This window comes from Mobula birostris, chromosome 3 (genome assembly GCF_030028105.1).
Source record: "Mobula birostris isolate sMobBir1 chromosome 3, sMobBir1.hap1, whole genome shotgun sequence".
Lineage (NCBI taxonomy): Eukaryota > Metazoa > Chordata > Chondrichthyes > Myliobatiformes > Myliobatidae > Mobula > Mobula birostris.
The window spans coordinates 176573461-176591428 of NC_092372.1; the positions used below are offsets into that span (position 1 = coordinate 176573461).

The following is a 17968-nucleotide window of genomic DNA, read 5'->3' on the forward strand; positions in this document are numbered from 1 at the left end:
TTGATAAATTATTTATTGAGTTTAACCAAAAACTTCAATGCAGCCAAATGCTTAAATACCAAGCAAGTCCATCAAGATTAAAACAAGACAGGACAAGTTAAACACAAACAAGAGAAAATCTGCAGATGCTGGAAATCCAAGCAACACACAAAAAATGCTGGAGGAACTCAGCAGGCCAGGCAGCATCTGTGGAAAAGAGAACAGTCGGGTTGAAACCCTTCAGCAGGACGCAACCACAGACAAGTTGGAGACTGAAGACAAAAGGGACCAGAATCTAGAAGAGAAATAAAATGCTGGAAGAACTCAGCAAATCAATTAGCATCTGTGGAGGCAAAATGTGTAAGTTAAAGTTCCGGCTTGAATCTCTGCATTAGTATTGCGAGGGAACAGAAAAGATACCTGGTATATAGCCATACATAGGAGGATGGGACACAGGGCTGGTAACAGATGGATTATGGGCAGAGGGCACTAGGTGAAGAGAGGAAATGATGAGATAAATGAGCAATGGGAGAAGAAAACTAGGTAGACAGTCAAGTGTTTGCGAGAGGAGAACACTGGGAGTGTGGGTTGCCTGGAATTGGAAAATTCAATATTAGCACAATTGGAATGTAAGCAACCTTAGCAGATTTGGAGATACTATTCTTCACATTTACATTCAGTCTCTCTATAGTAATGAAGAAAGCTGAGGACAGACAGGTCAGTGTGGAAGGGAGGTAGACGAGTTAAAATAACATACAACTGGAAACTGGAAATGACCATTGTGGACAGAACACAGGTGTTCTATAAAATGGTCACAGAGTAGAGCTCCTTTTTAATCACAAACTCCATCAAAAGTCAATTTTTTATACACTTGTAGCAATTTTCAGCAATTTTTGTTTTGTTGCAGATGCTGTACAGTCGGCCCTCCTTATCCGCGAGTTCCTCATGCGCAAATTCAACCAACCACAACTCGGGAAAACCCAGAAGTTCTCTCTCCAGCACTCGTTGTTCGAGCATTGTTTGTCTCACATCTCGTTCGCTCGCTACTTTGTTTCTGTGAAAAATGGCTCCTTAAAAAGCAATTACGTGGTCAAAGCAATTCCTCAAAGGCTAAGAGTAGATCTTTTGAAAAGTGGCATGTTGCATTCCGAAGTGGGCCGTAAGGTCGGTCAGAACGAATCGAGTATTCACACAATAAAGCAGAAAGAAGCTGAAATTCGTGGAAGTGTTAGTGCTAGGGATGGCTGGCTGGCTATGTAAAGTGCTACAGCCTCAAGAACTGAAAGATCACAGGAGAATCGGCATCAGCGTTCCCAGAGGAGCTGCGATGGTTGCATCTGTACTGAACATGTACAGACTTTTTTTCTTGTCATTATTCCCTAAACAATACAGTATAAAAACTATTTACATAGCATTTACATTGTATTAGGTATTATAAGTCAACGGAACAGAAACACTGAGGGCAGCGGGTCCTGTGCTGCCCTGGGTCCTAAAGTCCACCGGCATGAGACAGGTTAAAAAAGGGACTTGAGCATCCGCGCTTTTTTGGTATCCGCGGCGGGGGCGGGGAGTGTCTTGGAGCCAATCCCTCGCGGATAAGGAGGGCCGAGTGTATTTGACTTTGTGTTTCAATTCTGCCCAACCCCCCCCAAATTGTCATTTTTTAAATAATTTTACAGGAGCGAATACAGTGCCCCAGAATACTTGTAACTCATTTTAAATAGGTTCTATAATGCCAGACTAAAACCCATTGCTGACACAGGCATATGATGCAACACTGAAGACATCATATTGTTAACATTGCCAATACCTGCAATACCTGGCCTGCATCAGCAGTGAAATTTATACAAAATACTGTTGGAATGTCTTGGGTTTTAATATTCACAGAATTTTTATTTGAAGCTTCCAGTTCTTAAAGCAATAAACTTTTTTTTATTCTCAAATTAAGTCAGATGTACAGATAGCTTGCTCCAAGTTCAGTGCCAGGAATAACATTATCCACAGCAACAGGTGGTTACCGGGACTCTGCTGCTCACTCATAAAACGTAATTTCTTTAGAAAAGGGTTCTTTTACTTGCCATTTTTGGATAAAAATAGAAATGTTTATTGAATTATTACTGTTGCATTTCCTCATCCTCACTGGTCTCTACAAAGTCATCCTCGATGTTCTCAATGGGAAGTTTCTCAGTGTCTGACAAGTCCAGGTCTTCACCGGGTCCCAGCTCCTCCAGCAACTGCTCTGTGTGATCCAGCAGGGAGGAATCATCACATTTCACCTTCATGTAAAGCTGCAAAACACAAATAAACTATTAAACTGATAATATTAAACAGTTTGTTGATACCTAATTCAATTAATTGCAATTATAAATAAGAAGTCATTGTTTATTAGTAAAAGTCAGAAAAGTTGCAAAGAGCAATTTTAGGTTGATAACTAAAGTAGAAATTACTGAAAACTGTTAGCACGTCAGGTCCATCTGTGGGAAAAGAAATAGATTTAATGATTCCAGTCAAAGAACTTTTGTTAGATTGGAAATGTTAGCTCTGTTTCTCTCGTTGAAGTTGCAGCTTGACCACTGAATTTTTCCAGGCTTTTCTGTTTTTGTTTTCCAAATTATTTTTCCTTGTACTTATTCTTCGATTAAGTACAGGGTCTTATTTATGCTGTAACTTTGATGATCAGTCTCCACCCAAAATCAAATTTTTGGAAGTAAAGATGCTATGTCAATACTGACAAAATAAAGACAGTTTTGCTATTTCTATTTCTACCATTGGAAAGCTAACTTATCTGCTAGCATTTTAAATCCAGCATGCATAAGTACAAATGAGGTAGAATGGGTTTTCTGGGTCAGTTCTTAGTTCTTGGGAAGGGGATAAACATCCCTTTAAACTTCACTTTTGTCACATGCAGCACATGAACTGAAGCGAGACTCCAACATTTTCTATGTTTAGTTCAGATTTCCAGGCTTCTTTCTTAATTCCCATCTTTTCCAACGCAGGAAGGAACAGGTTTGGTACATGCAAGAAATAAAAACAAACCTACACAAAAAACAAAGCCATACTTAAACAAAGCAGCACATTATTTTTCCACAACAAATCTTACATCACTAGTATAATGAGTGCAGTCAAAGTGAATGTCAGTCTTTTGCTTATAATTACATACTCCAAAGAAAGTGTGAATGGGTGAGGACAAAACAGATGGAATATAAATTAAAAGAAGTGAGGGTATTCATCTTGATGGGAAAAACAGAAAAAGCAGTGTTTTACTGGGTGAGAGATATAGAACATAGAACATAGAAATCTACAGCACATTACAGGCCCTTCGGCTCACAAGGTTGTGCCAACCATATAACCTACTCTAGAAACTGCCTAGAATTTCCCTACCACGTAGCCCTCTATTTTTCTAAGATAGTACGGTTACCGCTCAAACGCAACATAGATGCCTTTGTACACAAGTTACTGAAGTTATTATTTCCAGTCCAGCAAGCAATTATGAAGGCAAATACTCTGTTAACAATCACTGCAGCAGGATTGAGTAAAGAAGTAAAATGTATTACAGTACAGTAATTATACAGGACAGGTAACACCCAGGATATTGTGTTTACTGGTTTGCTTCCTTACTGAACAGGAATAACACACTCCATTTAGTAGGGGTGCAGAGAGGAGTCACAGATTAATTTTGGAATGACAAGTTTGTAGATTTTGAGTAGACAAGTCCTATATTCTCTAGAGATCAGGAGGATGACAAGCAATCTTATTTAAATTTATAAAATTCCTGCAGAATTCAGCTGTCTGAATGTTGGGAGGATGTCTCCTCTAGCTGAGAAGCTTAAAAGCTGGTGTCACAGTCCCAGAATAAGGGAAGCCATTTAGGGTTGCAATAACAAGAAATGTCCTCACTCAGAGAATGGTAAATCTTTGAAATTCTCAACTATGGAAGGCTTTGGAGGCTCATTTACTAAGTTAATTCTAAACAAAGACCTAGGTATTGAGGAGAATTATGGTATCAGGGGTTAGTGCAAGGTAATTGCTCTAAGGTAAAACATTAGCCATAATGAAAATGAATGGTGGAAAGACAATCTTTAAACCAGATCGCCTCTCTTTCTGTTTCTAGTTTTTATCAAGTCAAGTCAAGTCACTTTTTATTGTCATTTCGACCATAACTGCTGGTACAGTACACAGTAAAAATGAACAATACAAAAACTACACTGAACTACGTAAAATGACACAAAACTATAATATATGTAATATATTATGTAATTTTGTCTATGTATCAACAGTCACTGTATATTACAATAACATTTAAAGCCTTTTCAACTATTTCTAGGAGATTTAATAAAGTGCTTTGCAGGTGTCAATTAGATTTAGTGCAGGTAGATTTCAGTTGGCTTGTAAGCTGTGAACACTCAGTAGTTCCTGTATTCTGGGAGTTCACAGGCTGTCTGGATGATACCATCTGAGTTTAGGTGATTTTGTGGAACGCTTTGACATTGATCTTCTTGTGGCAATGTTTCTGGCACTAATCTTTTGTGACCAGGTTGATGGAAAAAATATCATACATTAACGCAAGAAAAGTTGCAGATGCTGGAAATCCAAGCAACACACACAAAATGCTGGAGGAACTCAGCAGGCCAGGCAGCATCTCTGGAAAAGACGTTTTGAGCCGAGACTCTTCATCAGGTCATGAAACATTACATTAAAATGTGTTCAGTCCAGTTATGTTATGGGTGTTATGTCATGGGTGATGCAATCAACATTGTGGTCCCAATGGTGATAAGATCTAATGGGTACCAGATCTTGGACTGGTGGCTGGGGATGGGAAGCAGGATGTGACCATGTTGCTTGTCAGCTGATGAAATGGGATGCCCTGGCCATGCTCTAAGTGTTTTGCAGGGAAGAAGGATCCCTTGAAATTAGCCTCATCTACTTTTTTTGTTGCCCAACACATTGAAAAGGTTCTAAGATAAGCTCAAAACTGCCTTGAAGAAGGGCAATATCCCCGCAGCCTGCCAGGAGCCTTTGACACTCTGTGTGGACAAGAAGCAGGTTGGAGTTAACCCAAAGGTCATGTATTGTGACAGCAGAGAAGCCCAGCAGAAGTGGCAGAAAGAGAGCATCACCTCACAACCTACCCACCACCCAACAACCCACTAATTTACCCCTAGCCTAACCAGGATACCCAGAGGAAACCAACACGCAGACAGGAAGGAAGATACAAACTAGCTGATAGAGGACATCAGAAATGAACTCTGAACTCCGATGCCCCAAGCGGTAATATCACCTCACTAACCACCACACTACCATGGCGCAATTGGAGAGTAAATGCAATCTTCTTGTTCTTATTCTCCAAACACCAATTTTCTAGTTTCCTGACCTGGAACGCTATGTAACTTAATACTGATGGAGATAGATAAGTAAAAAGGGAAGCATTTTGTATTGTATTATAAAATTAGAACCCCTACTCTTCGTGATTTTTATTAATGACCTGGATGAGGAAGTGGAGGGATGGGTTAGTAAATCTGCTGATGACACAAAGGTTGGGGGTGTTGTGGATAGTGTGGAGGGCTGTCAGAGGTTACAGCGGGACATTGATAGGATGCAAAACGGGGCTGAGAAGTGGCAGATGAAGTTCAACCCAGATAAGTGTGAGGTTGTTTATTTTGGTAGGTCAAATATGATGGCAGAATACAGTATTAATGGTAAGACTCTTGGCAGTGTGAAGGATCAGAGGGATCTTGAGGTCTGAGTCCATAGGACACTCAAAGCTGCTACACAAGTTGACTCTGTGGTTAAGAAGGCATACGGTGCATTGGCCTTCAATCATCGTGGGATTGAGTTTAAGAGCCGAGGGGTAATGTTGCAGCTATATAGGACCCTGGTCAGACCCCACTTGGAGTACTGTGCTCAGTTCTGGTCACCTCACTACAGGAACGACGCGGAAACCAATGAAAGGGTGCAGAGGAGATTTACAAGGATGTTGCCTGGATTGGGGAGCATGCCTTATGAGAATAGGTTGAGTGAACTCAGCCTTTTCTCCTTGGAGGGACAAAGGATGAGAGGTGACCTGATAGAGGTGTACAAGATGATGAGAGGCGGTGCAGAGGAGATTTACAAGGATGTTGCCTGGATTGGGAAGCATGCCTTATGAGAATAGGTTGAGTGAACTCAGCCTTTTCTCCTTGGAGGGACAGAGGATGAGAGGTGACCTGATAGAGGTGTACAAGATGATGAGAGGCATTGATCTTGTGGATAATCGGAGGCTTTTTCCCAGGGCAGAAATGGCTAGCACAAGGGCACAGTTTTAAGGTGCTTGGAAGTAGGTACAGAGGAGATATCAAGGGTAAGTCTCTTACACAGAGAGTGGTGAGTACGTGGAATGGGCTGCCGGTGAAAGTGGTGGAAGCAGATACGATAGGGTCTTTTAAGAGACTCCTAGATAGGTACATGGAGCTTGGGCTATGGGTAACCCTAGGTAATTTCTAAGGTAAAGACATGTTCAGCATAGCTTTGTGGGCCGAAGGGCCTGTATTGTGCTGTAGGTTTTCTATGTTTCTATGTAACAAAAACAAACTGAGTCAAAGCTTTGATATGGAATCCAAAACTGCAGGAAAAGCACAGCAGTTCAGATTGTCTGACAGCAGGGAGAAAAACTGAACTAATAACTCATGTTGATGACGTACAGCAGAAGCAGCCAGTCTGAAAACAAATAAATATAGCCCCCTGGTAAGCCTCAGGCTCGCTCAGCTCTCTTCCGTCTGGGGACAGCAGCTTTCAGCCCTGCCAAACTGGGTAATCAAGTTTGGGTGGATGCTGTGTGCTGTGTCCCCTGTGTAACATCAGTACCCCGAAATAACATTCAGTCCACAATGTGCAGTTAGACGATTAAGATTTTATATTTAAGTACGGGGTTAGTAGAGAACAAAAGAAAAGGAAGACAAATAAAAGGCACCAATAATCTCATAAACATGTCCAGTGCACAAACGTTGGAGCTCACGGATTCCCTGTTGCTGATCCTCCTTCGCTCGTCATCGACCCCTGGGCTCCCGCCCCGAGCCCATGCCCAGCGGGTCCGGCAACTGTCTCTTCAAGCCACGCCTTTTATCTTTATCCTCCTCGCGCCTTCTCCCCAAAGCCCGCGCAACTAACAGCTTTCACACAGACAGAAAGAATAACATCTATCCCAATTGGTTAACAAAGGAATACAAGTCCCGTTATCACTAGTTATAATCCAAACATACTGCTATAGAGAACCACTGTCTCAGCAGTTAACAGTACAGAGGAGCTATTTTATTCACCTCAGCAGTAACATAAAAGAAGAAACCCTTACATAAAGAAAGTGAGTTACCCTGAATCTAATACTGAGAGCAGAAGGATGCAAAATGCCTAGGTGTGCCTAGACAGAAGATGAGGTGCAGCCTTTGGGCCTTGTTGGAACAGTGCAGGATACCACAAAACAGGTGGATGAAGTTTGGAGTTGGATGTTGAAATTAAGTGCTAAACAACTGGATGTTTTCTCCACTATACAGCAGCAGCCAATGCAGTCTGGCTGATCCCTAAATGGAGCACTTTGTTTCAGCCCATTGGGGGCGGGGGAGAGCATGGAACTTTGAAGTTCCATATGCCTATCACTTTAACGTCCGTACCTCATCTTTCATCTGGACATGTTACAAACTTTTGGACACAATATCACACTTAAATGTTTCAGTCAACTCATATTCTCTGTGTCAGAATGGCAAGTCCTACTTTGGTCAGATGGACATTGCTAATAGCTCTGATCTGAATTTTACTGTTTCTTTTCACTTTCTCTCTAACTTTCCTTATTAATATACCAACCATAGCCTTATCAATAGTTTATTGATACAACAATCCAGGCACCCCCACCACCCCACTTAAGGATAGTATCTTTATTCTATACATCCCTCCCTAATTTACACCAACTTGTTTTCTTTTTTTTCCCCAGTTCTGATGAAGGGTCTTTAGCTTGAAAAGTCAACTCCATTTCTCATTCCACAAATGCTGCCTGACCTGCTGAATGTTCCTAGTATTTTGCTTTTATTTCAGATATACAATCTGCATTTTTTTTTTCATTTTAAGTACTTCAGATCAACTTAAATGGTCAAATTGATGAATTACGAATGATCTGATAGGAAGAATGATGGAAAATGCAGGTAAATAGGAATTACAGATGGAAGTGAACGTTAAGAAAGTGTGCTTGTACTGAATCCATTCATAATCACTCAGGATATAGAAATTATATGTTATATCTTTTTACCTACAATTGTTCGCAAATTGTCATAAATTTCTTATATCACTCAATAAGACACCAAAACATAGGAAATGTCAAACTTGCAACTGAGGTAAGGGTAAATAAAGAAATATTCCTAGAATTGAACACAGAAGACTTTGCTCTACATGTGGCCTCTGAGATATCTAACCCATGGCTGAAAAAATGTACATTTCATCTCTCTCATGATGAATAACAAAACACTGCAGTAGAGAAAAAAATCCCCTGACCAACATGAAAAATTATATTTTGATCAGAGCAATACTAAAGGAAGTATGGCCATGGGGTAGTGGAGAGAGCTTGCAACCAGATCTGTTGCGTGCCATTACTTATTGTTAAATGTAACTCACCACTGTGTAAACCCCAAGAGTATTTTGTCTTTTGGAAATTTTGCAAAAATTTGCAACCTTGAAAGTTAAGTCACTAATGATTATCACCACCCAATGCTGGTTCTTCTTAAAAGTATAACTGTGAGAAGGAGGAGAATGGTAATGTCCATAGCACCAATGAAGTGGAGGGAAGACAAGGAACGAAGCATAATTGTGAAATTTGTGACTTCCGAGTTAATAGCAATTGATAATCAGCACCAGAAGTCAGACTTATTAAAACCAAATTTAAACAGCATGAATTTTCAAACAAGTACCTGATAAATCTTCTTTCCATTCTGCTATAGCTCATGCATCTATGATATTTTCTCTTTCTACTGACACTTCCGATCAAACAGGCATTGCTTCAGATCTGAGCTGCATTTTACTGTTTTCCCTCATTAATCAATCAGCCAGTTGGCTATACAGCTTATCATCTCAGACATCTATCCCTCATCCTATCAAAGCTATTCCCTCTATCCTGATCATCTCTTCCCCATCTTTGTTGTATCCCAGGTTACCTTGTGGAGATTTTATCAATCTAGAAACTACAAATTGATCTTTTAGATAAAATAATTTCTGGGCCTTGTTGGATACAAAGTTTAATGAATGGACATTGTTTACTTTGTATGAAAATTGAATTTGGTCAGGTTTAACAGGGGTTGATGCACTAGAAATGAAAGTAATTACTTGATTCTGAAATGAGAGTCCTCTCATTGAATCAGGATTTAAATAGTAATAATAACATTGTAAGAGACTTGAAGTAAACAGCAATCAATTGGATAGGTACACGGATGGTAAGGGTATGGAGGGCTATGGTCCTGGTGCAAGTCGATGAGAACAGGCAGTTTAAATGGTTTTGACATGGAATAGATGGGCCAAAGGGCCTGTTTCTGTGCTGTACTTTGCTACGACTCTATGACACTATGTGTCTTGGGACACGTAAAATTTTGGAAAGACATAAAAAACTTGAAATACTGATACTAAATGTAAAAGTTCATTTTTTTAATATATAGGGAGAATTAGGGTCAAACTAACTTAGAAAGTCCAATCACAAACAAGAGAAAATCTGCTGATGCTGGAAATCCAAGCAACACACACACACACACAATGCTGGAGGAACTCAGCAGGTCAGGTAGCAGCTATGGAAAAGAGTGCAGTCAACGTTTCGGGCCAAGACTCTTCATCAGGACTGGGAGAGAAAAGGATGAAGAGTCAGAGTAAGAAGGTGGGGGGGGGAGAGGAAGAAACACAAGGTGATAGGTGAAACCATAAAGGGGGAAGGGTGAAGCAAAGACTGGGAGGTTGATAGGTAAAAGAGATAAACAGCCAGAGAAAGGGAATCTAATTGGAGAGGACAGAAGGACTTGGAAGAAAGAAAAGTGGAGAGGAGCACCAGAGGGAGGCAATAAGCAGGTAAGGAGATAAGGTGAGAGAAGGCAATGGGAATGAGGAATGGTGTGCACAATCCTGATTTGATGGAGACAGACGTGAGAGCACGGAGGAACATCTGGTGAAACTTCTGAAATGCCTGCTTTGCTGCCGCTGCTACTGTGTGATCCAGAATCTCCAGAGGGGAAGGCCTCGAATCCTTGGCTTTGTTTGTTGCTTGGCGGCCGGGGCGGGGTCGAAGCGCTCGGCAGAGATGGTGCTCAGTGTCAGAGGGCTGGTCGGAGACTCGAAGTTTTCGGACAGACTCAGAGTCGGCTGCGGTTGGGTGTTTCCAATGCATCGGCAAGTTTGCGGTGCTTGGAGGTTCACGGCAGGGAGAGTTTCTCCCTTCTACCGTCTGCGTAAGATGATGGGGCCATCAGGACTTGAGACATTTTTTACCATGCCCATGGTCTGCTCTTTATCAAATTATGGTATTGTTTTGCACTGTTGTAACTATATGTTTTAATTCTGTGGTTTTGTCAGTTTTAGTCTTGGTTTGTCCTGTGTTTCTGTGATATCTTTCTGGAGGAATACTGTATCATTTTTTAATACATGCATTTCTAAATGACAATAAACGAGGACTGAGTGTCCTCATAATCTAAATCCAATCTAAATCTAATGTTGTAATTAGTACTTTTCATGATCATTGCTAAATATTACCTTTGAGTTTTAGTTTTTCGTGTGACTAAAATAAATGCTAGTTAGACACCTTAGGTGCCTCATTATAGTAGAAATGATTGTGAAATGTTTTGGAACATCCATTACATGCAATCAATCTATTGCTAAAGAAGACCTTCACATTTTATTATAACAGTGACAGTGCAATCCATGCACTTTTATGTCTACTTGAGACAAACCATAATTGAATTGTTAAAATGTATTGGGCACATAGAAATTGCAATACATCTGTTAGAAAAAAATACCAATTGAATTGTTTTTGTGATTTGGCAGTGTTCATAAGGGTCGGCTGGTGGCGCAGTGAGATCAGCGCCGGGCTCGAGAGTGGAGGTTCCCGAGTTCGATCCAGTGACAGACCGCCCCCTGTGCGCGCTCTCCATCCGCGTCAGGTTGATGTTGCGCTCGCAATTCGGCCTCGTAAAATAATACTGCGAAATGTCTGTGCAAAAAGTGGCGCCCCACACAGCCTTTTGATCTATGCCTTGTAAGGCATGAAAATACTTGACGCTGGCCTCTCAGGTCTGAGTCGACGTCATCATCATCATCGTAAGGTATATTTGAATTGTACAGCAGTGATGGTTTTATGTAGCAAATACAAGATAGAAGCAGTTGCCATTCTTCCATTTGGCCAACACCTGTCCAAATGTTAAAGATTCATTTTACACCACCTTTCCTCTCTAGCAACAAAAGTAGTATTTTTAATTTGCTAATACCTTTTTACCCATTTTTATTATGCCAAAAAAGAATGCAACATGAATACTCTGTTAAAATCTGTGCACTTCTCTACTGAATCTCATTATTTTTATGAACAACATGCATTCATACCATGCCTTTTACTCCATAAAACACTTCAAAGCCAATGAGCTGCACTTGAACAACAGTTACTGTTGGAAATGCACCTCATGGTGTACAGTTAGGAATATACAGACAACAACAAACGACCAGAAAACTATTTTTCAAACAAATGTATTTGAGCAATGAATATTGGCAGAAAATCCAGGGAGAATTCACTGCAAGTTGTTTTTCTCATGAAATTTGATTTTGGAAGAATATTGAGCCGATGCACATTCCTTTATATTTGGTTAAAAGCAGATCTAGTAGTCCACTATTAACCAGTGTTTGAGCCTCCTCTCTGACACATTGGCCCTCCAGTGGCATTCAGGAAGTAACACCTTGACAACACTTCTAAATGTTGAAAAAGAGATGGAACTTGCCGACTGAATTCCAGCTTTTGATCCAAACTAGCTGCAATGTTTTTTTTTAATATAGTCAGGGACAGCTGAGAAAATCCTCAGGGAAAACAGCAAAACAAAATAAATGCTCATATTGTTACATGCTCAAGGAGATCTGTTTTTTTTTTAGTGAGAATGATGTAATGGTCTTTTGGAGGTCACCTGATGTGATTTTCCCGCCGATGTGAGGTCACGTGATGACATGTGCCCCGTGACTATATAAGGGTCGACTCAGGTGACGCAGTGGGGTTTTTAAGTTTGTAGATTTCCAGGTAGAACGTGCTGTGCCTCCGTTTCTGTTGTGTTTGTTTTTGTGATGCAGTTTTATTTTTAAAACGGTTGTACATTCTGTTGAAAGATTCCATATTATTTGGACTGGAAATTTGTGGCTGGATGTGCCAATTTACCCAATTCCAACAGTTGAAGGGAGAGTGAAGAATTTATCGAAGGATCGAGAGAAGTCGGCATCGTTTGGCAGTTTAATAAAGAATCGACTTTATTGAGTCTTCGTTGGAGGGGTACCTGCATCGAGATAACTCTTGCCAGAAAGAGCAAGGAGTTCATGCAAAAAGGTGCTCTCTCTCTCTAAAGGAATTTAAGGTCAGTTGAATTAAACTGTTTATTTTCAGCATCGTGAATCCTGTGGACAGAACCAGCAGTAAAGGTGCGTCTGTGAAGAAATTCTTCTCCAGAGAAGTCTCTCCCAATTGAATGTGTAAATCTGTTGGACTTTCAAAGTTATTGCTTTAAGAACTATATCTGACTTTATCGCATTAAGAACCGTTTTCACATTTAACGCTTTAAGAACCAGAGCCGAGTGGCAAGTTGGTGAACGGCTGCATATCTGTTAACTTCTGGTTAAAGTTTTCGTTTGTTTTTTTTCCCTTATTGTTTATACGTGTTTAATAAATGTTTGGTTGTTTTTATATAACCTGTGTCGATCGATATTCATTGTTGCCATTTACGTAACAATAGTAACACAAATAAAATACTGGAGGAGAACTGGGCAGCATCGATAGAGAAGTATAAACAGTCAGAAGTTCTGGGCTAAGAGCCTTCCTCAGGACTGGAGAGGAAGGGGAGGGGAAGGAGTACAAGCTGTAAGGTGAAAAGCGAAGCCAGGTGGGGGGAAGTAAGTGAGAAGCTGGAGGGTGAAAGGTAGAAAAGATGATGGGCTGAAGAAGAAGGAATCTCATAGGAGAGGTGAGCTGAAGAAGCATATAGCTTTGACCAAGCTATCTGAAACCATGATTACAGAGATAAACTAAATTAAGTTATAATTGCTAATCATACTGGATATGGAACAAAATCCTTTCTGTGATCCATCATTGCTGCTTGTATAATTTATTATATACACCAGAGGAAATGAAAACAACTTGGTATCTAGATCCTAGCATCACTTGTACCACTAATAAAGTCGGTCATTGTACAATACGCGGTTTAGATCTTTCTTTGAACTGGAGTTCAAGGTTCCAGACCAGGTTCACCGTGAAATAAGCGGACTTCAGATACTTCCCAAATTCCAAAGTGGGCTTAAACCAGCAGGAAGTGTTTGGTGCAGCATTTGTCGCTAGGCTACAATAGCTTAGTAGAAACCATGCTGGCAGGTCTTCTCTACCAGAGGCTTTCTAGCTATGGACTATGATAAAGGAGATACAAAACTGTTCACCTGTGAGGACTACACACAAGGAATCTTCGAACAATATTTTTGCAAGCCAAGGTTTCCTCATGTTTATACAAAAGATCGCCAGGGACACCACACAGCGTGGCATTTAGGTTTTACAGAATGGAGTTCAGCAAGACCTTCTTTCAACTGTTAACTGTTTCTGAGACTTCAATAGCTTAAGTTGACCATTGACAGCACAGCCATGCAAGTTTTAGGACTGAGATGGAGGCTGATTTTGTGGTCTTCGTGTGTCATCCTGGTATAAATGGGATATACTGTATGTTGTATTTCACAATCTATTCCTCTGTCGCATTCATTGTCTTAAAGCTACAGCTATTGTTTAGAAGAGTAGCTTACTGATTAGCTTACATTATTGATAAGCCAATACAGAAACCTGTAATCTTAAGATCTCAACAGTGGAGCTGGCATAAGATGATTATACATCACAACCGCAGTGGGCGGAAGAAGGCTACAGCAGTGAAGAATCCCCAGTCATCTTTCATTCCATGCCACTGGACCCTGACCCTGATCTATTTGCTGGCTACCTGTGCTTCAGCCTTGCACGCCCCCCCCATGTTAAACAAAGTCCTGTACAACTGTTCTCCATAACATTATACTTAACCTGAGTGATTGCACTACTGTTAGAGTTAATACACCCCCCTCCCCCATTCCCAGATAACTTTATTAGGGGCTTTACAGCTGCAGATGTAAAGTGATTGCTAGATAACCCAAAGATATGACCATTACTAAGCAAAGACATGCAATGTCTTGATGCTACTGAGCCCTAGAGACTAAGAATAAAAAAAACTGTTTTAAACCTTAAAAGTGCTTTGTTCCAACACATATCACTCTGTCAATTGCTCCTTCTTGCAAGTAGCATTAAATGAAAATGGACAATGGATTTAACATATATAAAGTAGTTAAAGAGTTAAAAAGCTACGATGTCAACCAATCACTTATCATAGCTACTAAGACAGGGATCAGCAATTAAAACTCTTTAGTCCACAAGAACATCATATTACTAAGTATGGATGCATATCTAATGTTATTAAAGTATTACCTTGAATTAAATTGATTTCTTTCAAATTTAACGGAACATTAAAGCTATTTCAATAGTCTGAATTGAAACATTAAACTCAATTAATATAAGAATGACAAGTTTGTCGATAAGACATTCAAGACTCCCCAATGACCAGGATACCCATTTTCACAACTAAATAGTTGCGCTAAACACAACTCCCAAATGTAATGCCTCATGTCTCTGTTGCATGCCTCATTCACAATCACTGCTTAGGAGAAATTAATAACAAAGAAAGTGATTTGGGGAAAAAGTCTATTAAATTAAAATATGATGTAACGTCATTCAGTACCACATTAATAAGAAAAAAAACTGTAAGAAAGGCTGTAGCTGAATATTACTTCTTGTATTTACAGTAAATTGCCATAAGATACATGTGTCTCTTTGGCACTGGGCAGATAAATACGGTCAAGATATCTGCTGCTGAATTTGTTAAATCTGCGAATGCTATTTTCATTGCCTACTTGGGTCACTCTAAGTGTCTTAAGGGCTATAGGAGCTAGTAATACAATACTTAAGTCCATCATATTTCATTCTCTAAAGTGACTATCACTCTGCAAAACAACAGAGACTCTAGCACAGCGGTACAAATTTATGGCAAATGCCTAAGATATACTTAACTTGAACCTAAATGTACAACTAAAATAGCTTGTGGGCGTCAAAAATTGCACTTCAAGCTGTGCCATTTTATCTCAAACCCTTAGATCATCTATTACAAGAATTTGTTCATCTTTGCTTGTTTTCTAGGGGATGAGAATTTAAGATTCAATTGGCAACTTCCCTGCCCCAATGCTTCAACGTACATCCACATTTAAAATTGCCCACTGAATGTGTCATGCAATCAGGCTCAGCGTAAGCAAACAATTTAACAAATGACAAAGATCATCCCTCATGGAGTTGAATAATCCTCGTATTTACATGAAATCAGTGATGTACAAGAATGATTCGTGGAACTACATCCTGATCATTTTAATCGCGGTCTGTATACCGTAAAGGCCAATTCAAAAGCTGGTGACTAATTTAAAATTCTAAATTATTGCATTTTATTCTTTCACATCAGTAGGTACATGTTGTAAATGTACATGAAATAGGTCAGAGCTCTGTGAGGCTTAACTGGTTTCAGAATCAAAAGAGACCTAATCAAAAGAGACTTTTGTGGTCTGTTGATTTTTTTCTGTCACAAGCTGACTGTATTAAAGACTTCTCCATAAAAGCAAAGATTTCAAGCACCCCTGCCAGTTGTTCAGATACATCGTCATTCCACAGTTGTGAAAGTAGATAGTAAAATAGTTGAAGCACTGGTAAAAGTTTTATATATATATATATATAAAAAAAACTTTTACCAGTGCTTCAACTATTATATATATATATAGCGGTACACTGCCTTACAGCATCAGAAATCTAGATTCAGTCCTAAACTTGGGCGCTGTTTGTGTGGAGTTTGCATCTTCTCCTCCAGATGTTCCAGTTTCATTCAACATTGTAAAGACGTGGTGGTTGGTAGGTTATATGGCCCATTACAGGCCTAGTGTGAAAGTGAATATGAGAATTTGGGGAGAGTTGATGCACATTGTAAAGACATGGTGGTTGGTAGGTTACATGGCCCAGTATAGACCTAATGTGTGGGTGAGTGTAAGAATCTGGGGAGAGTTGATGAGAGCATGGGGAGAATAATAATTGAGATTAATGTAGGATTTTCATAAATATGTGATTGATGACTGGTGTACACTCAGCAGGTCAAAATGTCGATTTCTGTACTCTGTCTTTCTATGACACCACGACTTTACGTCAACTATTTTAGTATTGCCTAATTTCATTTTAGCATGCGGGCAGATCACTCTGATTCAGGGACTCTCAGTCCATGGCTTGTGCAATTAGCTCTCACCTTGGCTTAAGTGTGGTATAATTGATCCATTCTCCACAATTATCCACCAGTATTGATTAGAGACAGATGGGCACAAAGCTGTGACTAGGGGCTTGGAGAAATATTGGTGTGGGGCTTTGAGAGATGTTGGGTAGGTGAAGGGTTTGTAAAGATATTAGCAGAAGACACTTGGAGAGCTAATTGGGTGGAGAAAGGCTTGTTGAGATTATTGAGGATTAAGGCTACAGATTAGTGGAGTGAAACAAATAATTGCGAAAGGGGTTTACAACAACTGACTGGGATTGGGCAGAAGATTTGTCAGGAAGCCAGGCTGGGGGAAATGGGAGCAGTGTCGGGGACAGGTTATTGGGAGAATGATTACAAGATGGATGGGTTTGCTGTTCTGGATTTGAGGCTGGGGACGCTGATAAAGGGTCAATAATGACAGTAAACTATAAAGACATCTGACTAGAGGACACTTGATCCCTCACGTCTCTGGCAGAGGCCCAAGTATGCTTGTGCCCTTTAAGGAAGTCCAAAGCAGACCTCAAGTCTTCAGTTAAGATCTGCCACTGTAGTCTGGTGGGTTGTATGTGTGTGGGAGAAAGACTTGCACATAACTGTCTCACTGACCTCACTGCATACAGCTATTGGCAATAATCCATTATCCCTGTTGCAAGGTAGTTATTCTGAGTGATGGCTTTTGACTTCTACCCGAAAATGGCCCTCCAAGATCAGCAATCTGGGCACTTATGCATTAAAATACAAATATATATTTCAACATCTACAGCAGACGTGGTCTCAAAAAAGCCTGATAAATAGACTTCTTTATTCTTCCTCCACAGACCTGTTATGATCAACTCCAATATACCTACTGCTCACTGTGCCAGCATGTTAGTCTTTTATGTTAATGTACCAACACACGAGGTCCTGCTATGCAAACAGGCATCCCTCTCTGAATAACCTACCAACAGATGCATTCCTAACAGAGAAGGCATGGCACACAAGTCATCCATACAATTTCCTTACAACCACCTCTCCAGTTCAAGACCTCGCCCTATCCCATGTTTTATGCAGAAATTTGTCCTTGTGGCTTAAACTCCAACATTAATGGATTTGCAATCTGAAAATCACAAGCTAATTTCTGCAAGATTGCTTATGAGCGCTGTAAGCAAACCTAAACCTGGAAAAATAGAATGACAGAATGAATCATGCTCAAAGGCCGAATTTACTTCACAATTACCAACTCAAAAACTTTGAAGGAAACTAAAATCTACAGTATGTACAATCTTCATTGAAGAAGTAAATAATAATCAATATAGCCTGACCTTTTAATTGATCTTGGAAAGAATTGAATTGCAATTACTTTACATTAAACATTTCACAGAATA

The 17968-nt window shown here is 40.0% G+C and overlaps 1 protein-coding gene across 1 annotated transcript in view; it reads right to left on the reverse strand.

Moving 5' to 3' along the window:
* Positions 1-1718: 1718 nt before the first annotated feature.
* LOC140195440 (uncharacterized) overlaps positions 1719-17968 on the reverse strand; it is a 442685-nt gene continuing 426435 nt past the window's right edge. Inside the window, exon 11 of the mRNA XM_072253735.1 lies at positions 1719-2267. Coding sequence (XP_072109836.1) covers positions 2094-2267 — 174 coding nt within the window. The 3' untranslated portion in view covers positions 1719-2093. The remainder of the gene's footprint in view (positions 2268-17968) is intronic.